Source organism: Heterocephalus glaber, unplaced genomic scaffold (assembly GCF_053883595.1).
Source record: "Heterocephalus glaber isolate CG9 unplaced genomic scaffold, H.glaber_assembly_v1.0 deba00001497, whole genome shotgun sequence".
NCBI classification, from domain to species: Eukaryota; Metazoa; Chordata; class Mammalia; order Rodentia; family Bathyergidae; genus Heterocephalus; species Heterocephalus glaber.
Genome location: NW_028258320.1, coordinates 54,950,430 through 54,977,426, shown reverse-complemented (window position 1 = coordinate 54,977,426; position 26,997 = coordinate 54,950,430). Strand labels below are relative to the sequence as shown.

General features: G+C 43.0%; 1 protein-coding gene and 1 long non-coding RNA gene across 6 annotated transcripts in view; one reads left to right on the top strand and one right to left on the bottom strand.

Annotated features, from left to right (window-relative positions):
- The first annotated feature begins 254 nt into the window (after positions 1–254).
- On the top strand, positions 255–25,990 carry LOC147825705 (uncharacterized). The gene is made up of 4 exons (XR_015440428.1): positions 255–442; positions 12,964–13,070; positions 14,882–15,131; positions 20,561–25,990. It is a non-coding gene; the product is annotated as an uncharacterized LOC147825705 (long non-coding RNA).
- CUNH10orf143 (chromosome unknown C10orf143 homolog) overlaps positions 6,808–26,997 on the bottom strand; it is a 71,771-nt gene continuing 51,581 nt past the window's right edge. For 3 of the 5 annotated variants that reach the window (XR_015440421.1, XR_015440422.1, XR_015440423.1), the window contains exons 4-7: positions 17,373–17,411; positions 10,409–10,640; positions 7,699–7,872; positions 6,808–7,027 (exon numbers count right to left, since the gene is read on the bottom strand). Coding sequence is in view for 1 of the 5 variants with exons in the window: in XM_087185143.1 (XP_087041269.1) it covers positions 17,223–17,411 (189 nt within the window). In the remaining 4 variants the exon portion in view is untranslated. Of the gene's footprint in view, positions 7,028–7,698; positions 7,873–10,408; positions 10,641–16,755; positions 17,412–26,997 lie in introns of those variants that run through there. The other 2 variants (XR_015440425.1, XM_087185143.1) reach the window with 1 other exon arrangement.

Below are 26,997 nucleotides of genomic sequence, written 5' to 3'. Positions count from 1 at the left end.
ACCTTTTCACATCATAGACATCATAGCCTTCTGACCACTTCCTCCCTTCCTTCTTTCACTTTACTGGACCTTTGTAAGCACATCACACTCACCCACATAATCCAATATAATATTTCATCATAAAGTCAGCTGATTAGCAGCTTTAATTCTATCCACAACCTTAATTCCCCTTTGCCATATAAGGTAACGTATTCACAGGTTCAAGGGATTAGGGCATGAATATCCTGGTGGGGGGAGACCTTATTCTGTCTACCACAGGGGTTTTCTTGGATATCATATTGTTATTGATTTCTAACTTAATTCCATTTTTATTAGAGTACAACTTCTGCATTATTTCAAACCTTTACATTCATTACAACTTGCTACGTGACCCAGCATGTGGTGGCCTACCTCACAGAACACACTTGGGCAGAGCGTGCATTCTGAAATTTCAGAACATAGGGTAAGTATCATAAAGGTCAAGATAATAGATGTTTTCATATCCCCTATTTTTTAACTGAATTTTCCTCTACTTGTTCTATTGATGACTGAGATGGTTGTTAAAATCTCTAAGATTGCAGAATTGCTGAATCTATTTTTTCTTTTACTAGGTGCTTGCATATTTATGATTGTTATGTCTTCCTGATAAATTGACTCTTTTATCATTATGAAGTGACTCTACCTCTTTTAATGCCTCTGTCTTGAAGTCTATTTTGTCTCATATTAATGTAGCTGCTCCAGCCTTCCTATGCTTACTAGTGGCATGGTATATCTATTTCTAACTATTCATATTCAGTCTGAGTTTTCATATTTAAAGTAGCAGACTTAAAAATAATTATAACTAGATCTTGTTTTTTAACTTTTTATGTCTAATTTGTAGTAAAATTTACTACTTTAATCATTTTTAAATGGATAGTTCGGTAGTTTTATATTTACATTAGTGTGCAACAAATCTCTAGAATTTTTCCATCTTGCAAAACTAAAAGTCTATACCCATTAACAACAATTCTCCATTTCTCTCTTCTCCCCCCTTGGCAACCACCATTCTAATTTCTGTCTCTTTAAGTTTGATTATTCCAAAAGCTTTTTATAAGTGAAAGTATTCAGTATTTGTCTCTTTGTGATTAGTTTATTCCACTTACTATAATGTCCTCCAGGGGCCAGGGATTTAGTTCAGTGGTTCCAGCGCCTGCCTCAAAAACGCAAGTTCCTGAGTTCAATTCTCAGTACCAAAAAAACCAACCAAACAAACAAATAATGTCCTCCAGGTTTACCTATGATGTAGCATGTGTCAGAATTTCCTTCCTTATTAAGGCTGAGTAATATTCCATTGTATGCATACTATGTTTTATTTATCCATTCATTTGTCAATGGGAAAAGCAAATTGGTTCCACCTTTTGGCCAACATGAACATTGTTATTACCATGAGTGCAAATATCTCTTTGAGACCTTGATTTATATTCATCTATAATATATACTAAGAAGTAGAATTGCTGGATCATATAGTAATCCTATTTTTTTTTTGGTACCGGGGATCGAACTCGGGTCCTTAGCTTGCGAGGCAGGCTGTGGAACCACTGAGCTAAATCCCTGGCCCAGTAATCCTATTTTTAATTTGTTAAAGAACTAACACTATTTTCCATAGTAGCCAGACCATTTTACATTTCTACCAACAGTGTGTAAGGTTTCCAATTTCCCCACATCCTTCTTTGCCTAAATTTCCTTCCTTCCTTCCTTCCTTCCTTCCTTCCTTCCATCCTCTCTCCCTCCCTCCCTTTCTCCCTTGCTTCCTCCCTTCCTTCCTAATAGTGGCCAACCTAATAATTGTGAGATGTAGGTTTTTGGTTTTTTTCATTAATGGTAATCAGACCCAAGACCTTGGGCATGCTAGGCAAATGCTCTATCACTGAGCTACATCCCCAGATCCTTTTACTTTTTAAAATTTGATATAGAGTCTTAGTAAGTTGCCCAGACTGACCTCAAATTTAAGATTTTCCTGTCTCGGCTTCCTAAGTACCTGGGATTAAAGGCACGAGTCACCACACCCAGCTTTTTATTTTTTTAAAGTTGATTGTGAAAAACTATATCTTTTAATTATAATGCTCTATCTATTAACATTTAATATAATTACTGATATAGTTGGATGTGCTAATTTATTATTTGTTTTCTATATCTTCCTTGTTTTGTGCTCCTTATTTTCTGTCTTCTTTTGTATTATTTGAATATGTTTAAAAATTCCATTCTAATCAGTCTATTGTGTTTAAACTATACCTCTTTATATTACACTACTAGAAAGTGTTAAGGGATTAAAATATACATAATATACTTCTTTGACTTTTTCAGTTTAGCTACTGTTGTACCACTTTACATAAAATAGAGAAACTTTACAACTCCATATTTCCCCACCCATTTTTTATGCTATAGTTGTCACTATGTGTTAAAGCTACAAAATAATAAACCCAGAAGACAATGTGGTATTTTTTTTTGCTTTAAACTATCTTTCGAATTTAAAGAAATTAAATATTAGAAATCATGTGTATTTGCCCACATCCTCCCTATTTTGACATTACTTTATTACTTCCTTAAGCCTGAATATCCAACTGGTATTGTTTCCCTCCAAAGAACCTCTTTTAGCATTTCTTATAAATGGCAATAAATTCTCTAATCTTTCTCTCATCTGAATTTCGTTTTCATTCTGGAAGGAGATTGTCTCCAACCGAGTACAGAACTCGAGGTTGATGGGTGTTCTTTCAGAACTTTAGGGACTTGTTCCACTGCCTTACTCGGTTACATTCCTGCGTATGCATGTAACATGTCTAGTTTTCCTTTGGGTGCGGTGAGGATTTCCCCCTTCCTTTTGGTTTTTAGGACTTTGATGCTTAGACACAGATTTCTTTATATTTATCCCATTCAGGGTTCACCAAGGTTTTTGAATATCAAATATATGAGTTTGACCAAATTTAAGAAAGCTTTTGGCCATGATGTATGTCCTCAACTACTTGTTCTGTTCTGTTTTCTGTTTCCTCTATTCCTGGGACTCAACTGCTTATAATTTTTGATATTGTCTTGCAGATTCTCAAGGCTTTATTAATTTTCAGTTGTTTCTTTCTCTGCCTCAGCCTGGATATTTATCTGTATTCAAGTTCACCGACTCTCTCCCTGCTATCTCCGTTCTGCTTATTAAGCCAATCCAGTGAGATTTTTAAGTTCAGATGCTACTTTTTTCAGTTCTAGAAGTTCCATTTGGTTCTTATTTTTAGTATCTATTTCTTAGCTAAGATTTTAAATCTTTTTTACAGCATAATTTCTTTTACTTCATTGGGTAAAGTCCTTGTCTTCTCATCTCAGTGTCTTAGTTGTCTCAGGATTATTCTTGGTTGGATGACTTTCCTCTTGAAACTAGGTCACATTTTCCTGGCTTTTCATCTGTCAGATGCCTTTAGAGGCATATTATATTATGGAGGTATATTGAATAGGGTACATTGTACAATGTGGAAAATCTGGACTATGTTCTAATCATCCAGAGAATGCTGACTTTGTTTTTGCAGGCAGTTACCATGTCAGACTGAATTGCAAACGTAGTCCTTTTAATACCATCTCGAATCATGGTTCAGATCTCTTATCCTTAACTAAGCTGCTCTGAGTTTGCCTACAGGTTTACATGGTTAAAGATCAGACAGATCATTGGGTAGAGTTTGTTTTTTACTTTTTGTCCAACATTTGTCGTTTTTATTTGTAAGAGGGTCAGGTCCAGTTATCTTAGTCATGCCCATATGTTTGCTTCTCACTTTTGGGTGTTTGGTCATCTGTCCTGAAGGTGGGAGGCTGGCAAGAAATGACTTAGTGGCAGAGAGGAAGGCCAGCAGAAGTTGTTAAGGAGTGAAGACTCAACTCTAGGCTGAGGGTAGAGGAAGCTGTAGTCAAACCTTCCCGTGTGAGTCTCCCTAGGCAGTCATAAGGATGCCATGGTCAAGCAGTTTAACCAAGAAAAACTCAGTTTTGCACAGTTCTGTAGGCTAGACATCAAGTTCAAGGTGCAACCAGGTTTGGTTTCCTATGAGGCTTCTCTTCTTGGCTTCCAATGGCCATCCTGTGGTATCTTTATGCAGTTATCACTTGGTATGTGTTGTGCGTGTCCTAATTTCTTCTTATAAAGCTATCAGTCATGGTGAACTGGGGCCTATCCCAATGACTTCATTCAACTGTTATTACCCTTAAAGACCCCATCTCCAAATAGTTACAAAGGGCTGGGGTTAGAGCTCCAACATGGGAGACACAATTCAGCCCGCAGACCTCCCTTAGACAGGCTGGAAAGGGAAGAAGCTGCCTTGGGATCCCTGTGTTGTGGACATTCAGGCAGCAATTACCATAGTCTGGCCTCTTGCTGCCTGTGTGGGGCTCAATATGCCTTGTTTCACTTTGCCTTCCCCACTCTACAGGCTGGTAGCTATCATGATTCTCATTTTGCAGATGTGGGAATGATCCCAAACCACATCTGGATGGTTGGGAGAAAGTGGCTAGATTACCACACTGAGTGTTTCTTCCATGCTAACTGGCACTTTATAATGCAGACTAACTCTTCTTTTGTTTTAGGTTAACTGAGTTGACCTATTTAATTGTTCCCACCTTTATCTGTTCAGGCTGCCATAACAATGCCACATACTGGACAGCTTATACTTACTGCTTCCCAGTTCTGGAAGTCCAAGGTCAGAATACCAGCAGGGATGGGTGCAGTGAGGACTCCCTTCCTGGCTTGCAGTCTTCTCACTGTGTCCTCATATCGGGGAGAGAGATGGCAACCGTCTCTTATTAGGACATAAGTCCTATCATATCAGCACTTCAAGCTTATGACTTCATCTGACTCTAATTACCTCATCGTTAGTCTGTCTCCAGGTATAGTCCCACTTGGGATTAAAGCTTCCACGTATGATTTTGGCTGACATAATTCAATTCATAGCAGCCCTCATGTTTCTCTTATGTTCTGAAAGCAAACTGAGGCTCAGGAAAACATAGGCACAGAGATAGTGAGTGGCATGGCTGGGTAACCCCTTCCTTCCCACACTAGGAATCCAGCTGGGGTCTTGGACTCTGGTCTTTTAAACTGGCTATGGACCTCAGAATGTCCTGTCTACAATGATGATAAGCACTAGTCAGGACAGTCCTTTTGACATCTGGAGGAGCAGACAGTTGTCAGGTACATCTAAGGCTCCTGCAGCCCCAAAGGCCTGACCCCAAGGCAAGCAGCTCCCTCTCAGGTCCTCCTAGATCAAGAGCCCGGGGCATTCTAAGCATCTGACAGGAACAGCACCCACTCAACCTCTGTCAGATACTGCACATCTGCGTGGGTCTCAAGAGCATCCCATGGTTCAGGGGTTGGTATTTAACAACCATAGAGAGAAGTCCATGTGGCTCTGTGACCATTGTGATTGTTGTAGAGTGTATCCCCAAATGCGACATAGCAGCAAACCAGGTAGACAGCCCACTTGTGTGCACGTGGCCTGTGCTCCTTCCTCTCCAGTGGACCCCAGGTGGGGCCCAGCAGACTCTGCAGAGCGTGGCTTGTCTTGCCCTGACGCACTTGCATCCCGTGTTCACAGCTCATCCTTCCCCACTGGGACCATGTTGAAATGACAGCCTCTAGAGACCCTGTCTCATGTGGAGTGAGACCAGCTCTTCCAAGATACAGGGATTAGTCAGTGCCTGGAATGAGCAGAATTGGAATTTGGCAAGTTTGGTCTCCATGTCATGTTACTGTGCTGATCATATCAAACAGTGCTCTTGGAGCCACCAAAAGGTCTGGGTAGAGATAGGGACAGGGCAATGTCCTCTGTACACTGAAGGGGTAGACAGGCGAAGAGACTGCATGACATTAAATATCCACTAGGGCCAGGGATTTAGCTCAGTGGTTCCGCCGCCTGCCTCGCAAGCGGAAGGACCCGAGTTCGATCCCTGGTACCAAAAAAAGAGAAAAAATCCCCAGTACCAGGCTCCTGGCTCAGTGGCATTTATTTACATGTCAGGGGACATTTTACCTGAGTACTGCTGCTTTTCCCAAGCTGTATTCAGCCACTATTTGCCTCAGTTACACTGGAGAACAGCCTGTGGACCCATTAACCCCTGATAATGTATTTGATAAGCAAACAAGTTTAGAGAAGGATCACTTACCACCTGGCCTCTCACAGCTCCCTGTGTTGTGAGGGGACCAGCAACTCCAACTCCAGGCAGAGGGGACTGGCTTGGTCCTCAGTCCTGCCAACCCACGAGGGAAATGCCCTCTGCAAGGTGTACAGGCCCTGGGAAGAAAAGAGGGGTGCATGTGCCTCTTGGCATCTGTAACTGTAGCTCAGTGCATAGCTAAGGGTAGAGTCACAACAGGGTGATGTGCAATTATAGGGACAAAAATACCCCAAGGAAATCAACACAGGACTTATTAATATCGGACCTATAGGTGACAACTGTCAGACAATTGGTCAACAAGGGGCCTCGTGTCTGCATGATCCCAGCTAACCCATTATGATCTTTATGAAGTGTCCTTCTGGGGGGTCCAGATCTTCAAATACGAGGGGAGACCCTTCCCTTTTATTAGCAGCTAAGCTCTTTATACTTTTACTATATTGCGGCAGGTTAGAAGTCTAAGCTTTATTGTCTTATGTTATTGAAAATCCAGATTCCGACAGGCTTCTCCCTCAGGTCAAGCTTTGTCTGCGAATACATTCTCATTTTTCCATGTACAGAGACCGTCTGGAGAGGGGCAGAAAAGATTATGACTGTAATATACTTAAATCCAATTTATTTGCCTGGCCAGAAACTTCCACCTTTCACAATTGCTTCCTACCCAAGATGTTGTCTTTAATTCTTTCATGACAGGGAGAAATATGGGTCGGTGGCTTCCAGCAGGTACATGCACAGCAATAGTCATGGATCCTGTAGTGGCAGGGCCAGTGGTGACAGGAGGTCCTGGGAAAGGGGTCCAGCCACTGATATAAGTTTCCCATTCAGAACTTCCCATTTGTTTAGGAGGCATAGATCTTCAGCCACCTGTTGTTTACTGGAAGAGAAATATGTTAATGAGAGAAGACAGGTTGCTGTCCAGGAAAGGCCATCCCCGGCTTGACATCCTTGCTGCAGCCTCTCACTTGCATTTTATTTCATCTGTGAGCATCTGTCTCTGGCCACCCGGCTCCTGCCTCTTGTCTGTACGGATCAGGGTGGTCCCCACCAGTCATGTTATGGTCTTTCTAAGCTTGTGTTGACATTTCCTTCCAAGATTTACCTCTGGATAGAAGGCTCAAAGCCTCAGAGGGAAATTATTTTGGAGATTATTTTCTTAATTGGTATTTGCTCATTTTCAATGATGAAATGCAAAAACAACCCCCGGGCAGATGGAGAGGTATGGGCAGAGCTGCCAGGAGGGTTCCTGCTTGCTGTCCAGGCTCTCTCCCCACTTCCATCCCAGCTGAGCAGAGCTGCCTGGCAGCTGCGTTGGCCTTGAACTACCCAGCTAATATTTTTATCTGCAAGGCCTGCCTACACCCACTTTAGTGAGGCACAGAGGACAAGCATTAAGCAATGATTGTGCATGTTCTTTCCTGTTAGACTGGAGAGGGAGATGGCAGAAAGGGTAACCAGACAATAGTGAACTGGTGGGCTCTGATCTCAGGGCAGGGTCCTAGCTTCCAGGAAGGGACTTGGAGATAACATGTAAAATGACCAACTCACCCTAGTTTGCCCAGGGCACTCTGGTGTTTACAGTGAATGTTCCATATTCTCCCAGAAACCTTCCGTCTCAGACAAAGTGGAGCAGTTTGTCACCACAGCAGCCAGGAATGGGGCATAGGCCCAGGCCCATGATGTTTTCCCCTTCCTGGATGACTTCATGAGTTGATCAGGGTTCTCCAGAGAAAAAGAACAAAAAAGAGATGTGCAGACACACAGAAAGAGAGGAGTTGGCTCTCACAATGATGGGGGCTGAGAAACCCCACAGTCTGCCATCTGACAGCTAGAGGCCCAAGAACATAGGTGGTATGGTTCCTGTTCAGGCCCTATGGACTGAGAACTGGGGAAGCCCATGTATAAGTCTCAGTCTGAATCAGAAGGCAGAGGACCAGGAGCAGCAACGACTTGGGGAGAAGATGGAAGTCTTAGTTTAAGCAGGGAACAAATCCGGCCTCCCTCCACATTTTGTTCTAATCAGGCCCTCAGTAACTTGGATGACACCTATCTTCATTGGTGAGGGTGAATCTTCTTAGTCCACTGAGTTAAATCTTTTCCAGAAACACCCCACACCCTGAGAAATGATTTTTTACCAGCTATCTAGGCAGCCTGTCAAGTTGACACATAAAACTTACCATCACACCCTGCAAAGCAGCTCAGTCCCTGTTCCCTCATCTGTACTCTGCAGACAAGCATAACTTCTATCCCGGCCCTGTTGAGCTGAAGGACTCTGTCCCAGCAAGCCTGTTGTCAACCATTCCAGAAAGAGCTCCCAGGACTGTGGCATAACATCTGTTTTCCCACATAAGGGTAGAGAACCCCGATCCCCAGCCTGGCATGGCAGGTCTCTCGCCAAGGAGAGAGTCACATCAAGGCTCCTTTTGTTAAACAGCTCAGGAGGTGGATTTGTTCATAGACTCTGAATATTGGCATCAATTCCTTCTTCTATATTGGAATAAGTATTCGGTGATTCTCCCCTGCCCTGCCCCACCCTGCCTGCCTCTGGATGGTACTCTTAACAGAATAAAAGAAGAGCCCACTGCAGTAGGACCAAAGGGCACTGAGGACCATGGAGCTTTGGGAAGTGATGCTGGCCTCCTTGCTCAGATGAGTGTCCCTGGGCATGAGGCAGCATGCAAAAGGATGCTTGGGTCTCAGAGGACTCCACTGCCATGCCCAGACCTCAACAGACCTCAATAGGTGGGTGGGAGCTGAGCACCATCCTAAGGCTATTGCTGCCTTCCTTTCTCCCAAGAGCAGATTCAGTGAGATTTGCTCTACTTTTACTGAGGCCCAGATTCCTAAACTGACATCCGGCCAGAGATAAAATACAAACCAGCAAACACCTCAATACTGATGATCTTGCTGCTGAGTTCAGGTGGTTTCCACAAACTTAAATCTTCAAAGATGCTAATGGCTATTGCCAGTTTAATCCCAGAAGGGGAAGAAAACTGTAGTCCCTTCATTAGGTCTGGGAAACACAGCTCGGAGGGCAGCTCTGGGCAAGATCTAAACACAGAGTCAATGCTTAGGAGAGCAATGAATGCACAGAAGGGGCATTTCAAATATTTTAATAGATTTTGCCAAATCGGCCTCCAAAGCAATTAAAACACTTTTTTCATCATTACCAGTGGTGCTGAGTATCTATTTTCCAACACCTTCACCAGCATACTTAAAGTATTTTTGCCAACTTGATAGTAGAAGAATTTCTTATATATTTGATTTACATTTTAACTTAGAAGCTTTAGCATATTTTGCTATAGCAAAAATTTGAGAGCAACCCAAATGTCTATCAAGAAGATACCAGCTATGTGAAGTATTGTTCATCTATTCAATATAATACTGACTCATACTGATAAGTAGTGTCCACAGGAAAGGCCTCAAGGATATATAGGTGAACGAAGTTAGAGGAACTTATTTATTATTTTAATAGGCTCTGCAAGCATGCACATGTGCATACACATGCGCACCCACTGGACACATACATGTACACACATGCACACATCACACAATACTCATACATATACATGTACACTGGTGCACACACATGTGTACACACATACACAGTCATACATGTACACACACAATTACACAGTGCTCATGCATATACATGTATAGTGGTGTACACACATGCACAGTCATACATATACACACATGCATACACTCAGTGTGCACATTCACACACATCCCAAGACCTAATGCTGTGGGCTTGACATAGGAAAATTCAAGATGTATTAGCCTGCAAGAGGCTGACTGTCACTTCTTGGATTAGAAACTATTGTGTGAGCTGTCAGGTATGTGGAAGAGCATTTTGCAAATGTCAACTACTTTAGAACATTTTGTTTATAGTTAAAAGTGCCTCAGAAGATATATTAGAAAATGAAAAATATCCTAATTTGATTAAATTTACATTTTTAGAAAAGTTTGTGGATGGTAAAATAAATATAAGTAAGTCCCTTTGGCTCACTTTTTCAGAAGAAACTGTGATTGATGTCACCAACTGTTTTATAAAATCGACTTTGATGTGGACAGTTGAGCGAGTGTATTTGAGTCAGAGTCCTGAAGCCCCACCATGCTGCCCAGGTCCTGAGGCCCAGCCCCTGGATGAAGCCTCCTCCTTCAGTGCCTTTCCCTCTGTTCTCCTCCCTCGGCCCCCATCCTGCTGCTGAATGTTGGACATTCAAAATCTATTCTTTGCTGTTTATTTTGTACCCACCTCTCAGTTCTTAGAGCTGTAGCTGCTCAGGCCGAGGATTTAGCTCAGTGGTTCTGGCACCTGCCTTGCAAGCACAAGGACCTGAGTTCGATTTCCCGTACCAAAAGAAAAAAAAGAGCTGTAGCTGCTCAAACCCAGATGCTGTTGTCGTCATTCCAACCAATGTTTCCCAAAGTCCATGTGCAGCCCACGTGGGAAGCGAGGAAACAAAATAGGAGCAGGGACGGAAACTCTAGGAAAGAGGGCAGACAGATGGCATCACTTGGAGGAAAAGAAATCATGACCTGGATATTGGATTTTACTAAGGACCCACTGAGAATTTTGTTAGGTATAATAATAATAATATGTAAGTTATGTCAAAACATTCTTACCTATAAGACACATTCTGAAGTATTTAAGGATGAATTAAAATAATACCATGGATTTGCCTTAACATCCTGAAGGAAAAAATTCCTAGTAAAGAGAGGGAACACACAGATACGTGCTGCTGCTGGGTGAGGTATGCATAGTTGTTCACTCTCCTAGTCTCTCTACTGTTGAGAGTGTTTGAATTCTCCATAACACCTACCCATAGCAAATTTTCTTTTTAAATAAGAGAAGTTAAAGAGTTGATCTACCTCAAACAAAATAGATTGTCATAATTTACATATATATTGGTATTGTTAGAAAATCTAACAAAATTAATTTGTTAAAATATTAAAAATAATTGGAAGGGTTATCAGCTGGTGAGATTAAAAGAAATCAATTCTGGGCCAGGGATTTAGCTCAGTGGTTCTGCCGCCTGCTTCACAAGTGCAAGGACCCGAGTTCGATCCCTGGTACAAAAAAAAAAAATCAATTCTAAAACTCCTCCCAAATGTAGCCATAACCCACTGAAAAATGTAATTTTTGTAGCTGCCTATTACCAAGGTGGCTGGGTGTTCTTTGTGGTGGGAGAAGCCCCTAATCCACCTGTATCACCCAGCTCTCAGGGCCCCTCAGTGGCTCTGCTCAGGGCTGAATTAGAAAATCTATCGAAACAGGGATGGTAGCTCACTCTGTAATCCCAGCACTCTGGGAGGCTGAGGCAGGAGGATCACAAGTTCAAATCAAACCTGGGCAACTTAGCAAGACTCTGTAGTGGATGTAGCTCCGTGTGAAGGCCCTGGTTTAATCCCCAGTACTACCAAAACATAAAAAAACCCTCCTGAAAAATATTGTCAGCTTCTGCCTCCCTTCTTTCACCCCCAAACCTGGCAACATGCCCAGACCAATGGGCAGGCTGGCGGACACACCCACAGCAGCACCCCAGACTGGTCACTTGCTGATCTGGGCATGCTCTCTGCAGACACTGTCTGCAGAGCTGGTCATTGGTCTGAGGTCCCAACATTCTCCCTACAATGGCTCGATCTTCCGGAAATTGCTCTGTTCTAGAGGGTAGGGTACTCTGGTGCTACCTGTGGGGAGTAAAGGGTGCCTGTCTATCCTAGGGCTGAACCAAAAAAGAGGCCCATGGAGCTTGGCCTCTCACAAGCACCACTTGCCTGCAATGGTTGAGTTTCTAATTTCTACACATTGTGAATTTGATTGGGACCTAGCCTGGGTACCTGGGAGTCTGGGTGGGGGAGTAGATGGGAGGGAGCAAGGGAGAGAGAACTTCAGCACAGCACAGAGTCATCTGTTTTCTGGCACGATTCCACACCTGGATGAGAACATTACGGGGTGAGGGTGGGGAACACCTTCTGAGGAGCCTGGATTGCACGTTACAGCAAGAGGAGACTGGAGACAAGACCAAGGCATTAGAGGACAGGTTGCCCTGGGTGGTGCGCCAAGCTGGGAACTGGGCTCAGAACCAGGCCACTCACTGTGGGTGGGGATGAGATTCCCAGTGATACAAAAACCCTGGAGAGGTATGGCTAGAGGGAGAATGTAGAGGAATATTTTCCAGCACTGGAAAGAAGGCTGTAGCCTGTGATGACAGCTCTATCCAATCCCCTGTGCTTTCCCTCGGTCCTTGGCTTTCTTTTCTTCTCTTTCCTGCCTTCCTTCCACTTCTACCTCCAGCTAGCCTGGCCAGGGAGTACCTAAGGACCTTGGACAGGCTCAGGGGATGGGAGGGACTTTGTGGCAGCTCAGCAGGGGCTGGGCTCCTGCTGAGGAGTGGGAAAGACTGGTGTGTGTGAGGAGGGATGTAGATTGCCCCCAGCTGCCCATAAGCAAACACAGAGAAATGGCCCTTCAAATCCAATTTGGCTTCTCAATAGAAGAGCCATGTGAATGTTGCCAGCGTAATCAAGAGGCCATCTTGAATCAGATGACCAGGGTTGGATCCAGCTTTGCGTCTGACCACTTGGCAGCCATAGGAATCACAAACTCTCTCTGTAGATGTGCCTTTGGCTACCTCTGCACCCCAGGAAGAGCTGTCAGTAGTGCAGACAGCAAGGCCAGTGCTACCAAAAGAATTCTAAGTTGTACGCACAGTGTGGAGAGCAGGCGAGGTCTTCATTCAGTGAAGTAAGGGCTGAGGGTGGAGCTCAGCCCACTCTTCAACATGGCTCTTGTTGCCACCTCCACAGGGGCTGATTTGTCCTGCACGCCCATGGACCCATCTCTCCAGTCTTGATCCTGTCTTTCTCCTCACCGGCCTCTAGGGAGCCACCAAGACATCATGGAGCCGTTGGAGGTGAACAAAACCCACCCCTGAGAAAGTTATGGAATGGTTTCAGTTTTCCTGGAGTGCAAGAGAAGATGGGTCCTCGGCCTAGGCCTGACCCTTGGGGATTCTGAATGGCTTTTTTTGGCAGGCCAGCAGGTAGCCACTACCTCTGGGGTAACATCTCTCAGGCACTGGTGCTTCCCTCCTGCCTGTAGGCTTTGTGGAGGCCTGCTTACCACACCCCACAGATTCAAGTCCTTCCCAATTGCTATTGGCTTCCAAAGGGCCAGACCCTGCTAAAAGAGCCTCTAAAAACAGAAAAGGAAAACTATGCAGGCATCAGATGCCTCTAGACTGACATTAGTGTAATTAAAATGCTACAGCCCTAACTCTCCATACCCACCTGTGTGTGCCAAGAGTAACAGCCAGCTTCTCTAGCACAGCTCCTATGTTTCTGGACCTCCTAGCACCCCCACCTTCCCATGCATACATTTGAAAACCTCAGCAGGAGCTTTTGGTAGCCACAGTCAGACCTTTATTCCAGAAGCATTTGCTGCCTCTGAGATTGTCTTTGATGTGGAGGTTTCCAAACATAAATTCAGCCAAGAAACTGTTAGGCAACCACCACATGGCCAATCACACCCCACTATTGGCCATGAGGTCATGGCTCAGAAAGTCATGTCCATAGATGTGATATGTGCCAATTTCCCAGGATGAATGTAATGATTACCAATAAAAAGATGAAAACCAATGTCCACATCCAGCCCACAGGGTGGGAAACTGGATGCAAATACAGGTGTGTCTTCAAGCTTCGCCCAGGCCTGCAATCCTATCCAACAGTCTCCATTCTGAGGCCAACCAAGAGTGGTTAGGTACACAGCAGCTTTGGATTAGAGTCTGGAAAGCAGTTTGCTAGGAAATCAGGTTGCACCTGCTTTGGTTTCTGGGCTGGAACTGGCTGTTTGATGAAGTTACCTGAGGTGTCCTAAGAAGGGGTGCTCTTTCCTCCCTGTGCCCAATGCACCCTGAGGTTCCCTGCAGGTGGGACAGCCCCACCTGTCCTGCCTCTCACCTCCAAGGCCAGCTCCTCTGGGACCTGCTCTGGAAGTGGGAGCCACAGGTCGGCACATCGAAGGCAGTCACTCGGTGGATCTTACTGCAATTCATTTTAATTATGTGTGACATAAAAAGACCACCTACAGATGAGACAATGCTGCCGTAAGAGTCTCAAGGTTACTGTAGGGAATACTTCATAACGGAAGTGTGTTTTCCCCAAGGAGTTATACCACCATTTGATTTAATTTTTAATTTTTACATTTTAATCAAAAATAGATCAAATGGTGGTGCTCTCTCCAGGGAAACATACTTCAGATAGGAAGCGGCCATGCTCCTTTTAAATATGTAAAGCTGCCATCTCCCTGTGAGTCACGATGGCAGTGGCACTGCTTCTAGCCACCCCCTGCTGCACCTGGGCAAGTGGTTTTGAGGAGCTGAGGCATGTGGCAGCCATACCTGCTGCAGGCCCTCTCACCTGCTGCACACAGCCAACAGGAGGTTCGGTCAGTCAGTGCAACTGCACAGTGCCCAGGGCCTACAATCACTCCAGGAAGTGGCAGTTACATCTCGTAGAAGGAAGTTCTTTCCCTTCTAGGCAGGGTGGGGAGCTGGGCAGCATGAATTCCCCTCTCAAGTATGTATGTACACCCTTGTATACTCGCTTTTTATTGCTCTGTGTTCTAATTGACAGACAATACACATATTTAATACACATAGTGTTAAGGAAAGGTATGCACGTTTGATTTATGCCTTCAGGGAACAGACATGTTTTCCATCCACAGGGTTCACCTGGCTGTCACACCATGGCTCTGAGGTTGGCCAAGATTCCTGCTGATGTACAGATGGGTTCTGAGAGCAGCCACTCACACCTCTGTGCAACCTTCGAGGACACAATGTACATTCTGCAGTGTCTCAGATTCCTGTTCTTGTCCTGAAGTGGGGACAAGACTGGGAAGGACCCCACCACATTGTAGTGAGGATCAAGTTTTCATCAGAGTGAAGTGCTGCAGGAATGTCAGCTACACATGAGAAGTAAGTGCTCAGTAAGTGCCATTTCGTTCATTGTTGCCATTGCATGGGAAATAAAAGCAGTCCGTTGCCTTGCTCCCTCATCCTGAGCATCTCTGTGGGTCATCAGGGGGTCTGTGCAAGTCATGGGGAGGGATGGGTGCTCGTTGGGGAAGCAGCTGGACCACAGGCAGGCCTGGGCCCTCCAGAAGCCCATTTCCCTGGGGCTGCCTTAACGGGTCCCACAGCTCTCAACCTTCTTTGTTCACTAGGCAGCCCAGGACCCTGCATTCCAGGCCATTCAAGACCTGATTACAGAGGTAGGCAGACCCTGACAAAGCTGGTGGAGTTCAATGGTAGGGAGAGAGGGAGATCAGTGATACCTGGCCTTGTTGGACTCACCCCTTGAGATGCTTTCACGTACTGACGTGCTGACATCCAGCCTTGGCCTCTAGGGCTGTACAGAGGCCCAAGCCAACAACGTTCACCCATCTCCATCTTTCACCAGTGTCCTTTACCCAAACAGCCTCCGAAAGGGTTTTCTCTTAACATAGCAGTCCAGGAAAATACCATGGTTTTTCCCAGAGAACATGTATGCTTCCTTTTTACAGGCCATTGAGTTATACATCAGACCACTTCTGTTTGTGTCTTAGAAGCCCAGGCATAAATCGAGTGCCAGTCTGCCAGCCTAGGTTTTGGCCCAGTTATCTTCCTCCTTCAGTAAGAGTTTGTAGCATTTCCTGCCTCTGCCTCTGTGGCTCATCACAGACAGATATAGTTTGATGTGAGCTGGCCTGTGCCCTGGAGATCTAAGATAAGACCAGGCAGAGCATGGCCTGGCTTGTTTCTTCCTGGCTCCACCTGCCATTGCCAAGGGTAGAGCTGATGTCTGGACATCCTGCACGCTGGCCATATGTGGGCAGATTGGTTGGGAGAATGTGCCCCTTTTTCCGGGGCTCAGCACCCTCCAGCACTACCACCTCCACCCCACCATTACCTTGGTTGTGGCTTGGCTGGACACACCAAGTTCCCACTGCCTGCTACTTGGGACAGATGACCCTTTTCATTTGCTCTGGCTGGGACTTTGGGACATCTTTGTAAGCTCTCAACTCAAAAGGTAGTTCTAGACTTACAAGGGCCCAAGAAAGTGGAAGATTGCAGGCACCTGGCTCACTTTCAAGCTCCGAGCTCCACCTACTAGTTTGTAGTTAACAATTCTGAGAAGCCCTGTTTTAAAGCTCACAAGTAGGAACCTTTTCTTAATATATTTCATTCCTGATTTGGAGGCCATGGAATGTACAGGGCTGTAGCTGGCGCCTCAAACAACTGGGCTCCTTGCCTTGGCTGCCCCAGGGGTGTCTCTGAGGATGGGGCCAGGGACAGGGTTGGACATAATGCTTGGCTTATGCTCTGACCAATCCCTGACTAGACTTCACTTTGCAACACTGGATGCATCATGCTCAAGCTCTAGAAATGCACCTCACATGCTTGATCTCAACCCACAGGAGAGTCATCCAGGGAATGGATCAAGGGAACAGGTGTCTCGCAGCAATGTGCTTTGGGGCAAACTCCTCCCCTGACACTAGAAGGATCTGCAATGCCATGTGTGGTGGTGCAGTGTGAATGATAAGACACAGCACACGAGAGCTTCCTTTCCATCACTGCGGCTCCTTTATTCATTTTAGAGCAAGAATACTTGGTGATGGATTCCTAGGTGGAAACTGTGCCTCCCAGGGCCTAGCAAACTTGATGTGCAGTAGGTTGGCAGCTCCAAGTAGGACCAGCTCTCTGGCTCTTGTTGAGCCCAGTGCCTGGAAGATACTTGAGTGCTCTGTTGGTTCAGGGTAGGGCCTTAGGCAGGTGGGTGCTCAGAGGTGACCCCAGGCAGGGAACCTGGCGAGGCTTTGGGGTTCACACTGTGGCCAATTCAAGGCTACTGATGTGGCAGTAATTTTTTCGTTTTGTTGCCAAACTGACATCTCTTTCATGAATAACATGCAATAAGTGTGGACTTCAATCTCAGAGGGAGAGCACTCTGCTGGCAGGGTTTTCAGAATTTGAGGACTTCTCAAAAATAAGTAGCATTTACAGAGTTTTAAAAGTCATAGGAAATGCTCAAAGGGTTAAATGAAAAAATTCAAGATAGTGAATTGTGTGTGCAGTTTGCTCAGAAATCAAAAGGAAAAAGGGGAGTAGAGCAACACTTGCAAAGCAGCCATCCTTCACCTTCGCCCAGTGGTGAAATAGGGTGGTTTCAATCCTCACCTCAGTGTTTCCAGAGATTCTACAGGAGAAAATCATCACCTGCAAAAGAGAAAGTGAGGCTGTGGGTAGGATTTGGAAACAAGATCTGCCTGGATAAGACATAAGGGGAAGCCAAGGACAAGGCTAAGCAGGAGGGGACCCAGAACCCCTCACTCATGCTCAGCTGGCCCTAGCCAAGTGCACTGCCTGCGGAGAGTGCTGTGGTTCCTGAAGTGCTGGGGCCCATTAAAAAATCAGTTCACAGTCTGGGGAGGTAGCTCAATGGTAGAGCTCTTGCCTAGCTTGGGCTCAATTCCCAGTATTGAAAAAACAAAACGAAAAGGTTCCAACCTACTCAAGTAGGCACAGGAGCCTCCTGGGTGCTGGTGAACTTTGTTCAGTGCTGGGCCCACTGCCGAGCAGAACATTGTCCTTGCTTCCCACTCAAGCCCAGCACCCTAAGTCCTGGAAACCTCACTCAGCACTGGTTCAGTTTCACAATCAGGACTTTCTCATCTCCAAAACTGATGGTCATGCTTTGCCAGGGACCTGGGGGGTGGGGGAGATGTCTTGGAACTTCTATGTGTAAAGCACTCAGGAGGATGCTTGATAGGACCACTGCCAGTGTAGATCAGCCTCCCTGGGAGTGTGGACAGGGTCAGGCCAGGAGAGGGTCTCAGGCTTGTGTAGACAAGAGTCCCAGGCTGACTGGGCTGATGGCAGAGCCACCATTATTAAATGGAAGGCCATGACGACAGTGATTTTGTCGCTCTCTGAGGTGTATTACTGCTACCACTTGATCTTGGTTGACTAAAAAATCACTAATTTTGGAGGTTACACAGCTTTGCCATAGATAAAACCTCTGAAGTGTGGGTTAAGATGATAATGGTTGCCTAGGTTAGTTTTCAGGTACTTGAAGTCAGCTTTTACTGAAAACACTAATTGTTCTCTTAGTCCTGCACATGTGTGATGGGATTGGCATGGGATGGAAAAACTTGGCATCTCTGTCTTCATATTGTGTCTGTCTTCTTTGATGTCTTAACTTTTGGTCAGATCCTACTCAATTCTGTATGCGGACATGTTGATCTTTGCCAATTTCCAAAAAAGACATGAACATTCTTCCCCTTTATTACCCAATCCTCTCCCCCATTATTCCTATCTTATTCTCTAACTCCTCCACCTGCCTGGAGTTGAGAAGTTGCTTTGCAAGCAAACTTCCCATTTCTCCATTCTCCAGCATTGACTAAAGCCTTTCTCCCCAACACTCACATCTTAGATATTAGATTTTCTGCAGGATGAGCTTCCAGACCTGAGTTTGTAATATCACATTATTCAAGTATGAACATGACCATAGCCACAAGGGCAGAATGGAAAGGAAAACAAAGTACAATTACAGAAAAAGCCAGCCTGAACTGTGCAGAGAGACCCTGTCTCAAAAACACCAAAAAACAATAAATAAATAAATAACAAATTATAAGTTTTTAAAAAATGAAAAACTACACGTGACATTTTCTATCTCAAATAAGGTAAAGGACATTGGAATTAATTCCACATCAACAAAGAAATACGAGTTAGCTCTCAGGTCATATTTAAGAAAATGTTCCAAGAAATTGTTTCAAATATAGAGTGTGTGGCATCCAACAAAATTCTGGAACACAGAGCATGAACTCTGGAGCCTAGTGGTCAAGGGTCAATCCATCATCTCCCAAATGAAAGACAAGTAGTGGCTGTCCCTGGGGCACCACCTGAGCTGTGTGCAACATTGTTGGACACTGAATGGACAGAGCCCAGGCCGGCTGCAGCAACAGGCCCTAGATTGTACTGCCACATCAACTTGCTTGTCTTTCAGAGCTAATTTTTTAAAAGAACATTCTAAGAGGGGCCAAAGATTTAGCTCAGTGGCACAAGGTCCTGAGTTCAATCCCTGGAACAACAACAACAAAAAAGAACGTTTTAAGAAAACACACACGCACACACACACAAACAAACAAAAATATAGTAACTAATCAACCTCCACTTTCTCACCACAATGAACTGTCAATACTTGGCCATACTTGCTTTTGTTTTAAGGAGTAGATCCTAACAGCTGCCCCTGAGGGTCCTATAAATTGGGTCATAGTCTCAGCTCTGCACCCCATCGTGGGGCCTGTATGACCCAACTTCTCTAAAGAAGATACAGGAGCCAGGGTGACCCGCACCACTTTCCAGAGGCTGAGCTCCTCCAGGCAAGAGTTGTCTATGTAGCCAGCAGCAGTCCTGCAGGATGCCCCCAGCCACTACAGTAATCTCTGCAGAAGGTCTTGTGGGAACTGGGAGCAGCCCTCTGACATTCAGAAGCTCCCCGTGATATCCCTCTCCCCCTCCCCATGCTGCCAGGACAAGCGGGATGTGGAGCCAGCTCTGATGCCCAGACTGACTGCAGGGAGGTGGCACAGCATGTGCATCCCCACAGCAGCAGTGCCTTGACTTATACAACAGAACCTTTACACTTCTCATTATCATAGAGTTTCTCTATGCCTAGTCACAAATATAAGATCCTTATTCCGATAATAGGAGCTATTTTAATACAAGTGCAGGATTAACATAAGAGCTTAGAGCAGGATGCACTGGATAAGACCAAGGCCCAACAAATCTTCCTTGCTCTTTTGTGAGCCTCAATAGTCCTGTGGATAAATAAAATTATTAGCAGAGTATTTGAAAACTCATACATTAACTTTGAGGAGAAAAATAAATACACATACTAAGAATGTTTTCCAGACATTGTCTGCTAACTGTAGTCGAATATTGGTAGAGATCATTTGCATAGGAAATCTTTGCAACCAACGTAACCAAATGCAAATACCACATCTGGGATATGATCTTAGCATTTATATGAACTGTGTAAACAGAGGAAATATATGGAGGCAGTGACAAAGTACTGGGTTTTTTTTTGTTATGCTGGAACCTAAACTTTCTAAGACAGATGGGAAGCATATAAGAAAATAAATAACAGTTCAGCTGCTCCAGGATTTTTTTTTTTTCAGGATTTTTTTAATCTGTTAAGACTAGTCAGACCTCCTGGTTCTCACCTCTGTGTCTGCAGTGCTGCTTTCCAGAATGAGACTTAGAGCTTGTAAGGATCTCCCAGGAGCATTGCCACTTGTGTTAGGAGTTTGCTTTTGAACATGGGAATTGAGGAGACAAACGGTTTACTGTGGGTTTCAATGCAGTTTGGAAGGAGCCCAGCAGCCAACGAAGCCATCCTTAAAGCCTCAACTTTCATACAAGAGATCCTGAGTGCATCTATCAATTACTCTGCCTGCCAGTGAAACCGCGATGTAAGTGGAACCATCTGGCAAGACAAGGCAGCTTTGTCAAGGTCTCCTCCCACTGGTGCAGGATGCTGCCCCAACACCCATCCTAGGAGGAACTGCCTTCTCTGGGAGAGGGAGAGAAGGCCTTCAGCAGCTGCCAAGGAATGGGGGCTCTCATGGCAGAGCGGCAGAACTGAACCCAAATGGAAAGAACTAAGGATAGTGCAACCTCTGAGCGTGTTTTCTGGTTTTAATTTTGTGGTATGAAATCTTGCCATGAGATCTACCCTCTTCCCTGATTTTTAAGTGTAGAATATGGTATTGTTATTTATAGGCACGATGTGGCACAGCAAATCTCTACAACTTATTCATCTTGCATGACTGATATTTGGTACCTGCTGACTTTTAACTCCCCTCCTTGCTTGACAACTATCATTTTACTCTCTGCTTCTCTGAGCTCAACCTTTGTGGATTCCACATGTGAGTGAGGTCACGTAGTATTTGTCTTTTTGTTGTCTTTTTGGCTTACTTCACTCAGCAATAATGATCTTTAGATTTGTCCATGCTGTTGAAATGTCAGATTTTTAAACACAGAATAATATTCCATCATATGTATATACTGCATTTTCTTTATTCATTCCTCTTTCTGTGAACATTCAGGTTGTTTCCACAACTTGGCTATTGTGAATAGTACTGAAATGAATACAGAAGTGCTAAGACATCTTCAAGATCCTCATTATAATTCTTTTAAATAAATATCCGGAAGTAGAATTGCTGGAAATAATAGTTCTATTTTTCATTTTTGCAGCAACTACCATACTGTTTTTGATAGTGGGAGCAACATTTTGCATTTCCGTCATCAGTGTACAACAGCTCTCATTTCTCCGTATTCTCCCCGACACTTGTAATCTTCCTCTTCTTAGTAATAGATATCCTAATAGGTGCTAAGAAATATCTCATTGTGGTTTTGATTTGCATTTCTCTGATAATTACTGTCTTTAAGCATCTTTTAATACATCTATCCATGTATCACACTTCCTAATTTCAAAACAGATTACAAAGCTACTGTACTAGAAAATAGTATAGCACTGTCATTCAGATAAATCAGTGGAACAGAACAGAGAGCACAGCAATGAATCCATGCATTATAATCAACTTAATTTTGCCAAGGTTGCCAAGATTACTAAATGAGGAAAGGCTAGCCTTTTCCATAGGTGGTACTGAGAAAACTGGATAGCCACATGAAAAAGAAATTTGAGCCTTAGCCTATAGAAAAAAACCACCTCAAATGAATTAAAGACTTAAACATAAGACCTTAAAAACTAGAAGAAAGGAGGAAAAGTTTCTTGACATTAGTCTTAGTAATGATAGCATGGATGGGACTCCACATTATAGGCAACAGAAGCAAAACTAGACATTGGGACTACTCCAACGTGGCCTGTTCTACACAGCAAAAGAAACAAGCAATACAGTGAAAAGGCCATCTATAGATTGACCTACAAACCAAGATCTGATAGAAGCTTAATGCCCAAAATGCATAATTCACATAACTTAATAGCAAAAATATAATAGCCCAATTTAAAATTGGGTTAAATGCTTGAATAGACATTTCTCCAAAGGTAACGGACAAATAGCCATGGGTCATTTTTGATCATCAGCAACTTTTAGAGATTGGCAGAAGCATTCGTTGAGACTAAATTTCTTCTACCAACTCAGATTATTAAGAGCCTTGTCAAGAATGTTTGAAAAAACTGAGAAATTTCGATCACCAGACTTGGCTTTCTTAAGATCATTTAAATTGATAGACACATTTTGGTTGATGGTTGTTTCTTTTTAAAATAATTTTATTCATTTTAATAATGGTCATTTAACAAATGAATAAGTACATGTGGTTTAAATTTATTTCTGTGTAGTTATTTTCACATACTGGGCACTTTACACAGGTGACTAGGACTTCATATTTGGATTGTCCAAAATCAATGAGAAATGAGAAAAAGATGATGCCATTTCTCACAGAAAAAAAAGGAAGGGTTGGGTCATTGTAAGTTTTTATTTTTATGTTTTATAGTGATACAATATATATGACATAAAAGTTACATTTGTGCCGTTTTTAGGAATACAGTTCTCTAGGATTAAGGATAGTCACATTGTGCAGCCATCACCCCTGTTCATCTCCTGAATCTTCTTACTTTCCTCACTGAATCTTTAACCCTGACACTCCTCTGAGTCCTCCCAAGCATATACAGGGAAGCCTGTCTTCCCAGCAGGCTATAGGAGATCACAGGCTTGTGAGAAGCCAACAGCTAGGAAATCTTCAGTAAATATTCTCACTTAGTGGTAATAACCAACACTAAAGGTTTCTAAAGATTCTTCAAGACTTGCATAAAAACCAAGAATCCTAGCTGTGAGAGGTTGAGGGCCAGGAGGTCACTGTCCATGAGGCCTGTGATGGCAGGATTTCACAGCCCAGCTATGTGTGGGTGGTAGAGGCCTGGGTTCAATCTCTGTCACTGACATCCCTGTGGCCTGGACATTGTGTTGGACGTTAGGCTAGATGGGCTCTGAGGGCTTGTGCAGATCTAGGCACTAGTCACAATGCTTAGTATTATTGCCAGGCTCTATTCTATCCCAAACACACCAGTCTATCACTGACTCCTCACAGTGAATTATTCTCATTTCTCATTTTCCATATGATGAAATTGAGGACAGGGCCAAGAGTCAGGAAGAGTCAAAAGTACTGCAGACACACAGCCTGCTCCCACCTACCCCATCCCCCGGAAGTCAAGAGTTCAGGAGGTAGAAGCTGAGCTGAGGGCCTTCCTCTGCTGGCAAAGCTAAATGTTCAAATTATTCCAGAAGACAGAATGCTTTTGATTCTAGAATTGAGGCCTTGCCTGCATCTCCAAACAGGAAGCCACTTTTACTGAATCGGAAGTGACCTAAGCAGGCAATTTGCTATGCAGAGGCAATCCTAAGTATGCCCTATGACCTCTCCCAGGAGCTTATTTGGAAGACAGAATCCTAGCCCCTCCCTTGACTCCTCCCCTTGGCTCCCATCTGCCACAGAGGCTGGAGCCTGAGAGGCCAGGCTTGGACCCAGCAGTCTACGAAAAATGGCTCAGCCTCTCTCAGCTTCCATCCTTATTAGTAGAGTGAGCCCTTTAAGGGTTTTCTGAGGATTAGATATGATGATGCAGGTAAAATACTCAGCAAAGCAACTGACACACTGTGCTTCTCAGTGAAGATCAGGTTCCTTCCCTTCACATTTAGGGGTAAATGCACAAGGAAATTTTTAAACAGCAGTTTTTCAGGAAACAATCTGTCATAATAGTTATAAACAGAAAATTTAATGGAAAAAAATACCTGGGGTTAAATTTCAAGTACAGGACCTACATATAAAATAAGACAAAATAGGAAAAAAAAAAAAAAGAAGAGTTCAACATAACAAAATATGCCATGTCTCTGTATAAGTCTCAATATTGTAAAGCCACTCCATATCCTGCAATTAATCAACTGAATCTCCACAAACTCAATCTTTTATGTGGTTTTTAATTTTTGAAATTTGATAAAATGATCCTAAAGTTGAACTGGAAAAATGAGTATCTAAGAAGAAGGTACAGTTTGACAAAGAAAATAAAAAGAGGAGATGAACGTAGTCCCTTCACTCATTCATGTGCTTTAATCCTGGACATTCATTTTTCACTTTTGCACCTGTGTGTTAATTTTAATAAAAAGACCACACACACACACACTTATAGCCACTAGATGGAAAAGATCAAAGAAAAGAAAATGCAGAAACAATGCCTGCCATCTGATAAAAATGAAGTTTACAGTCAGTGAAGTGGTTAGAATAATGGGTGACTATTTAAAGATAAAGGTAGCTACGTTGACTTCCCCCAAAAAAGTTATAGCTAATTAAGCAGAATTGTTGTACAATTTCATGTTAATCAGAATCATGCAAAGTACAGATGCATAATTCACAATATAGTCATAAAATGTACATAATCTTGGGAAAAGAAAGCCCTTTCTAGAATGACTATAGAGTAAGAACCAGCAAAAAAGTGGCTGCCAGACAATAGAGTAAAAAACTTCCATGTGGCGAAGTATATAAGTATCACTGAACCTAGAAAGAGCAAAACAATGAACTGGAAAAATATTTGCAACTTATAAGAAAAAAACCAGACATAATAGCCTTAATATGTATGGAACTCTTGAAAATAAATAAAGGCACATATCTCCAATGGTAAAATAGGCAAAGATGGAAAGTTCACAAAAGGAGATATAATACACACATGGCCCATCTGAATATCAGAAATGTAAAGCATGACATACATATTAAAACAGCACAGTCAGTAGCAAAGATCAGAATGCCAAGAATCAAAATAATAAGTCTTGCTAAAAAATCAAAATTGAATCTGCTCAAGCTTCTGAATCAACTACCAATTTACAGGAAATGCAGAGACCGAAGAAGCAGGTAAAACATTACAGAGATGCAATTAGCAAGATCTCAAACTACAAACAAGTTTCTTAGAAAATACACTGCTAAGTAAAAAAAAGAGATGCATGGAAACACCTTCATCAAGAGACTTAAGAACATATTGATTAGTCACAATATGTGGACCATCATTGGATCTCAATTTAAACAAGCAAAAAGCAAAACTAAACAAAACACTTAGGAAACTGATTGAGCATGTCAAAATTTGGCAAAGGGCTGGACATTTCATTATACAGGGAATCATTGTAAATCTTTCTGTGATGGGTGACAATATCAGTTATGCTTCTTAAATGTCTCTTGGAAAAGACACATTAAAATAGTTATGGATGAAATAATGTTATGCCCGGTATTTGCTTTTAATACAGAGAGGAGTCATGGATGGGGACTGGTTGAATAGGACTGGCCATGAGCGGGATGAGAACTAAAGCTACTTTCCTATATATCAAAATGCTCTGAATTTACAAAAAAACAAAAAACAAAAGAACTCTGTTCAATGATGGTGAAGGCACATGGACTCTGGGTACCTTTTTATAGGGCCAAAAAATCAGAATGTACTCTCAGGCAATTCTACTTCTGGAACTCACAAAAATGTATGTAAGGGTATCCATAAGCAATTTTTGTAATAGCAAGTAAACAGATAAATAAATAAACACAACCTTAAATGCTCATTATGAAGGGACTGGGTAAATGAACTTCAGAGTTTCTATTCAGTGGAATACTGTGTGACCATTTAAAATGATAATCTAATACATATTTACTGACATAAAACAAATATATGATAATAGTAAATAAAGTCTATGCTTATGGTTGTGTGAAAAGTTTTGTAAGTACATGAGAGATGATCTACAAATATGGTGAATGTTTACATTTTTAAAAATTTATTACAATAAAAGACATATTGACATTAATCCTCCTAAAAATACTCCCCTTGGCTTTGAACACACTTATTATTTCATTGTTCTTGCCTCTTTCTGAAGCAGTTCTGGGAGTCCTCTTTCATGTCTTTAGTTGCACTGTTTTGGCTGCTTCAATGTCCTGAATTGATATAAAACATTTACCTTTCATGGTCATTTTGAGGGAAGAGCCATGGTCTTTGGGGAAGAGCCAGAAGTTACATGTTGCTTGTGGATGAGGACACACTGTAACGTTTTTATTAAACAGAAATTGCCATAAACATCTAATCAATGACAGGTGGTCAAAAAAGTGAATATTTAAATTTAAAAATTTATTACAGTAAAAGACACATTGCCATTAATCTCCCTCAAAATATTTCTAGCTTCAAACACACTTATCCTATTGTTCTTGGCAATGTGTCTTTTACTGTAATAAACTTAAATAAACATACATTTTTGAGCACCCCATTACACATCTCAATGTTAACAGTTAATTTTGAGCAATGAATTATGGATGACTCTTATAGCTTGTGTATAGATATGCTCCACAAAGCCTCAGGTGGTCATAGGTGGGGCTTTTCAGAGGTGACTGAATCTAGAATGTGTGATGCTGGGATCAAGGATGTGTGATTACTAAATTAGTGCATTGACTGGTTTGGCATAGTTCTGGGTAGGATTAAGGGTGTCCCACCCCAGGTGTGAGTGCTATCTGCCCTAGGATAGCCTGGATAAAATATAAAGGGACAGAAAAAGGACTAGCGTTGTTGCTTGTAAATTGCTGCTGTTTGCCATGAACTATTTCTCCTCTGCAATGCCCCTCTGCCATGCCACCCTGCCTTGGAGCCAGCCATCTATGAACTGCAACTTCTACAAATTGGGAGCCAAATAAACCTTTCCTCCTTTAACTTTGGGTGTTGGGTATTTAGTCTCAGCAACAAGAAAAGTAACTGAGACAGTGGCTTATT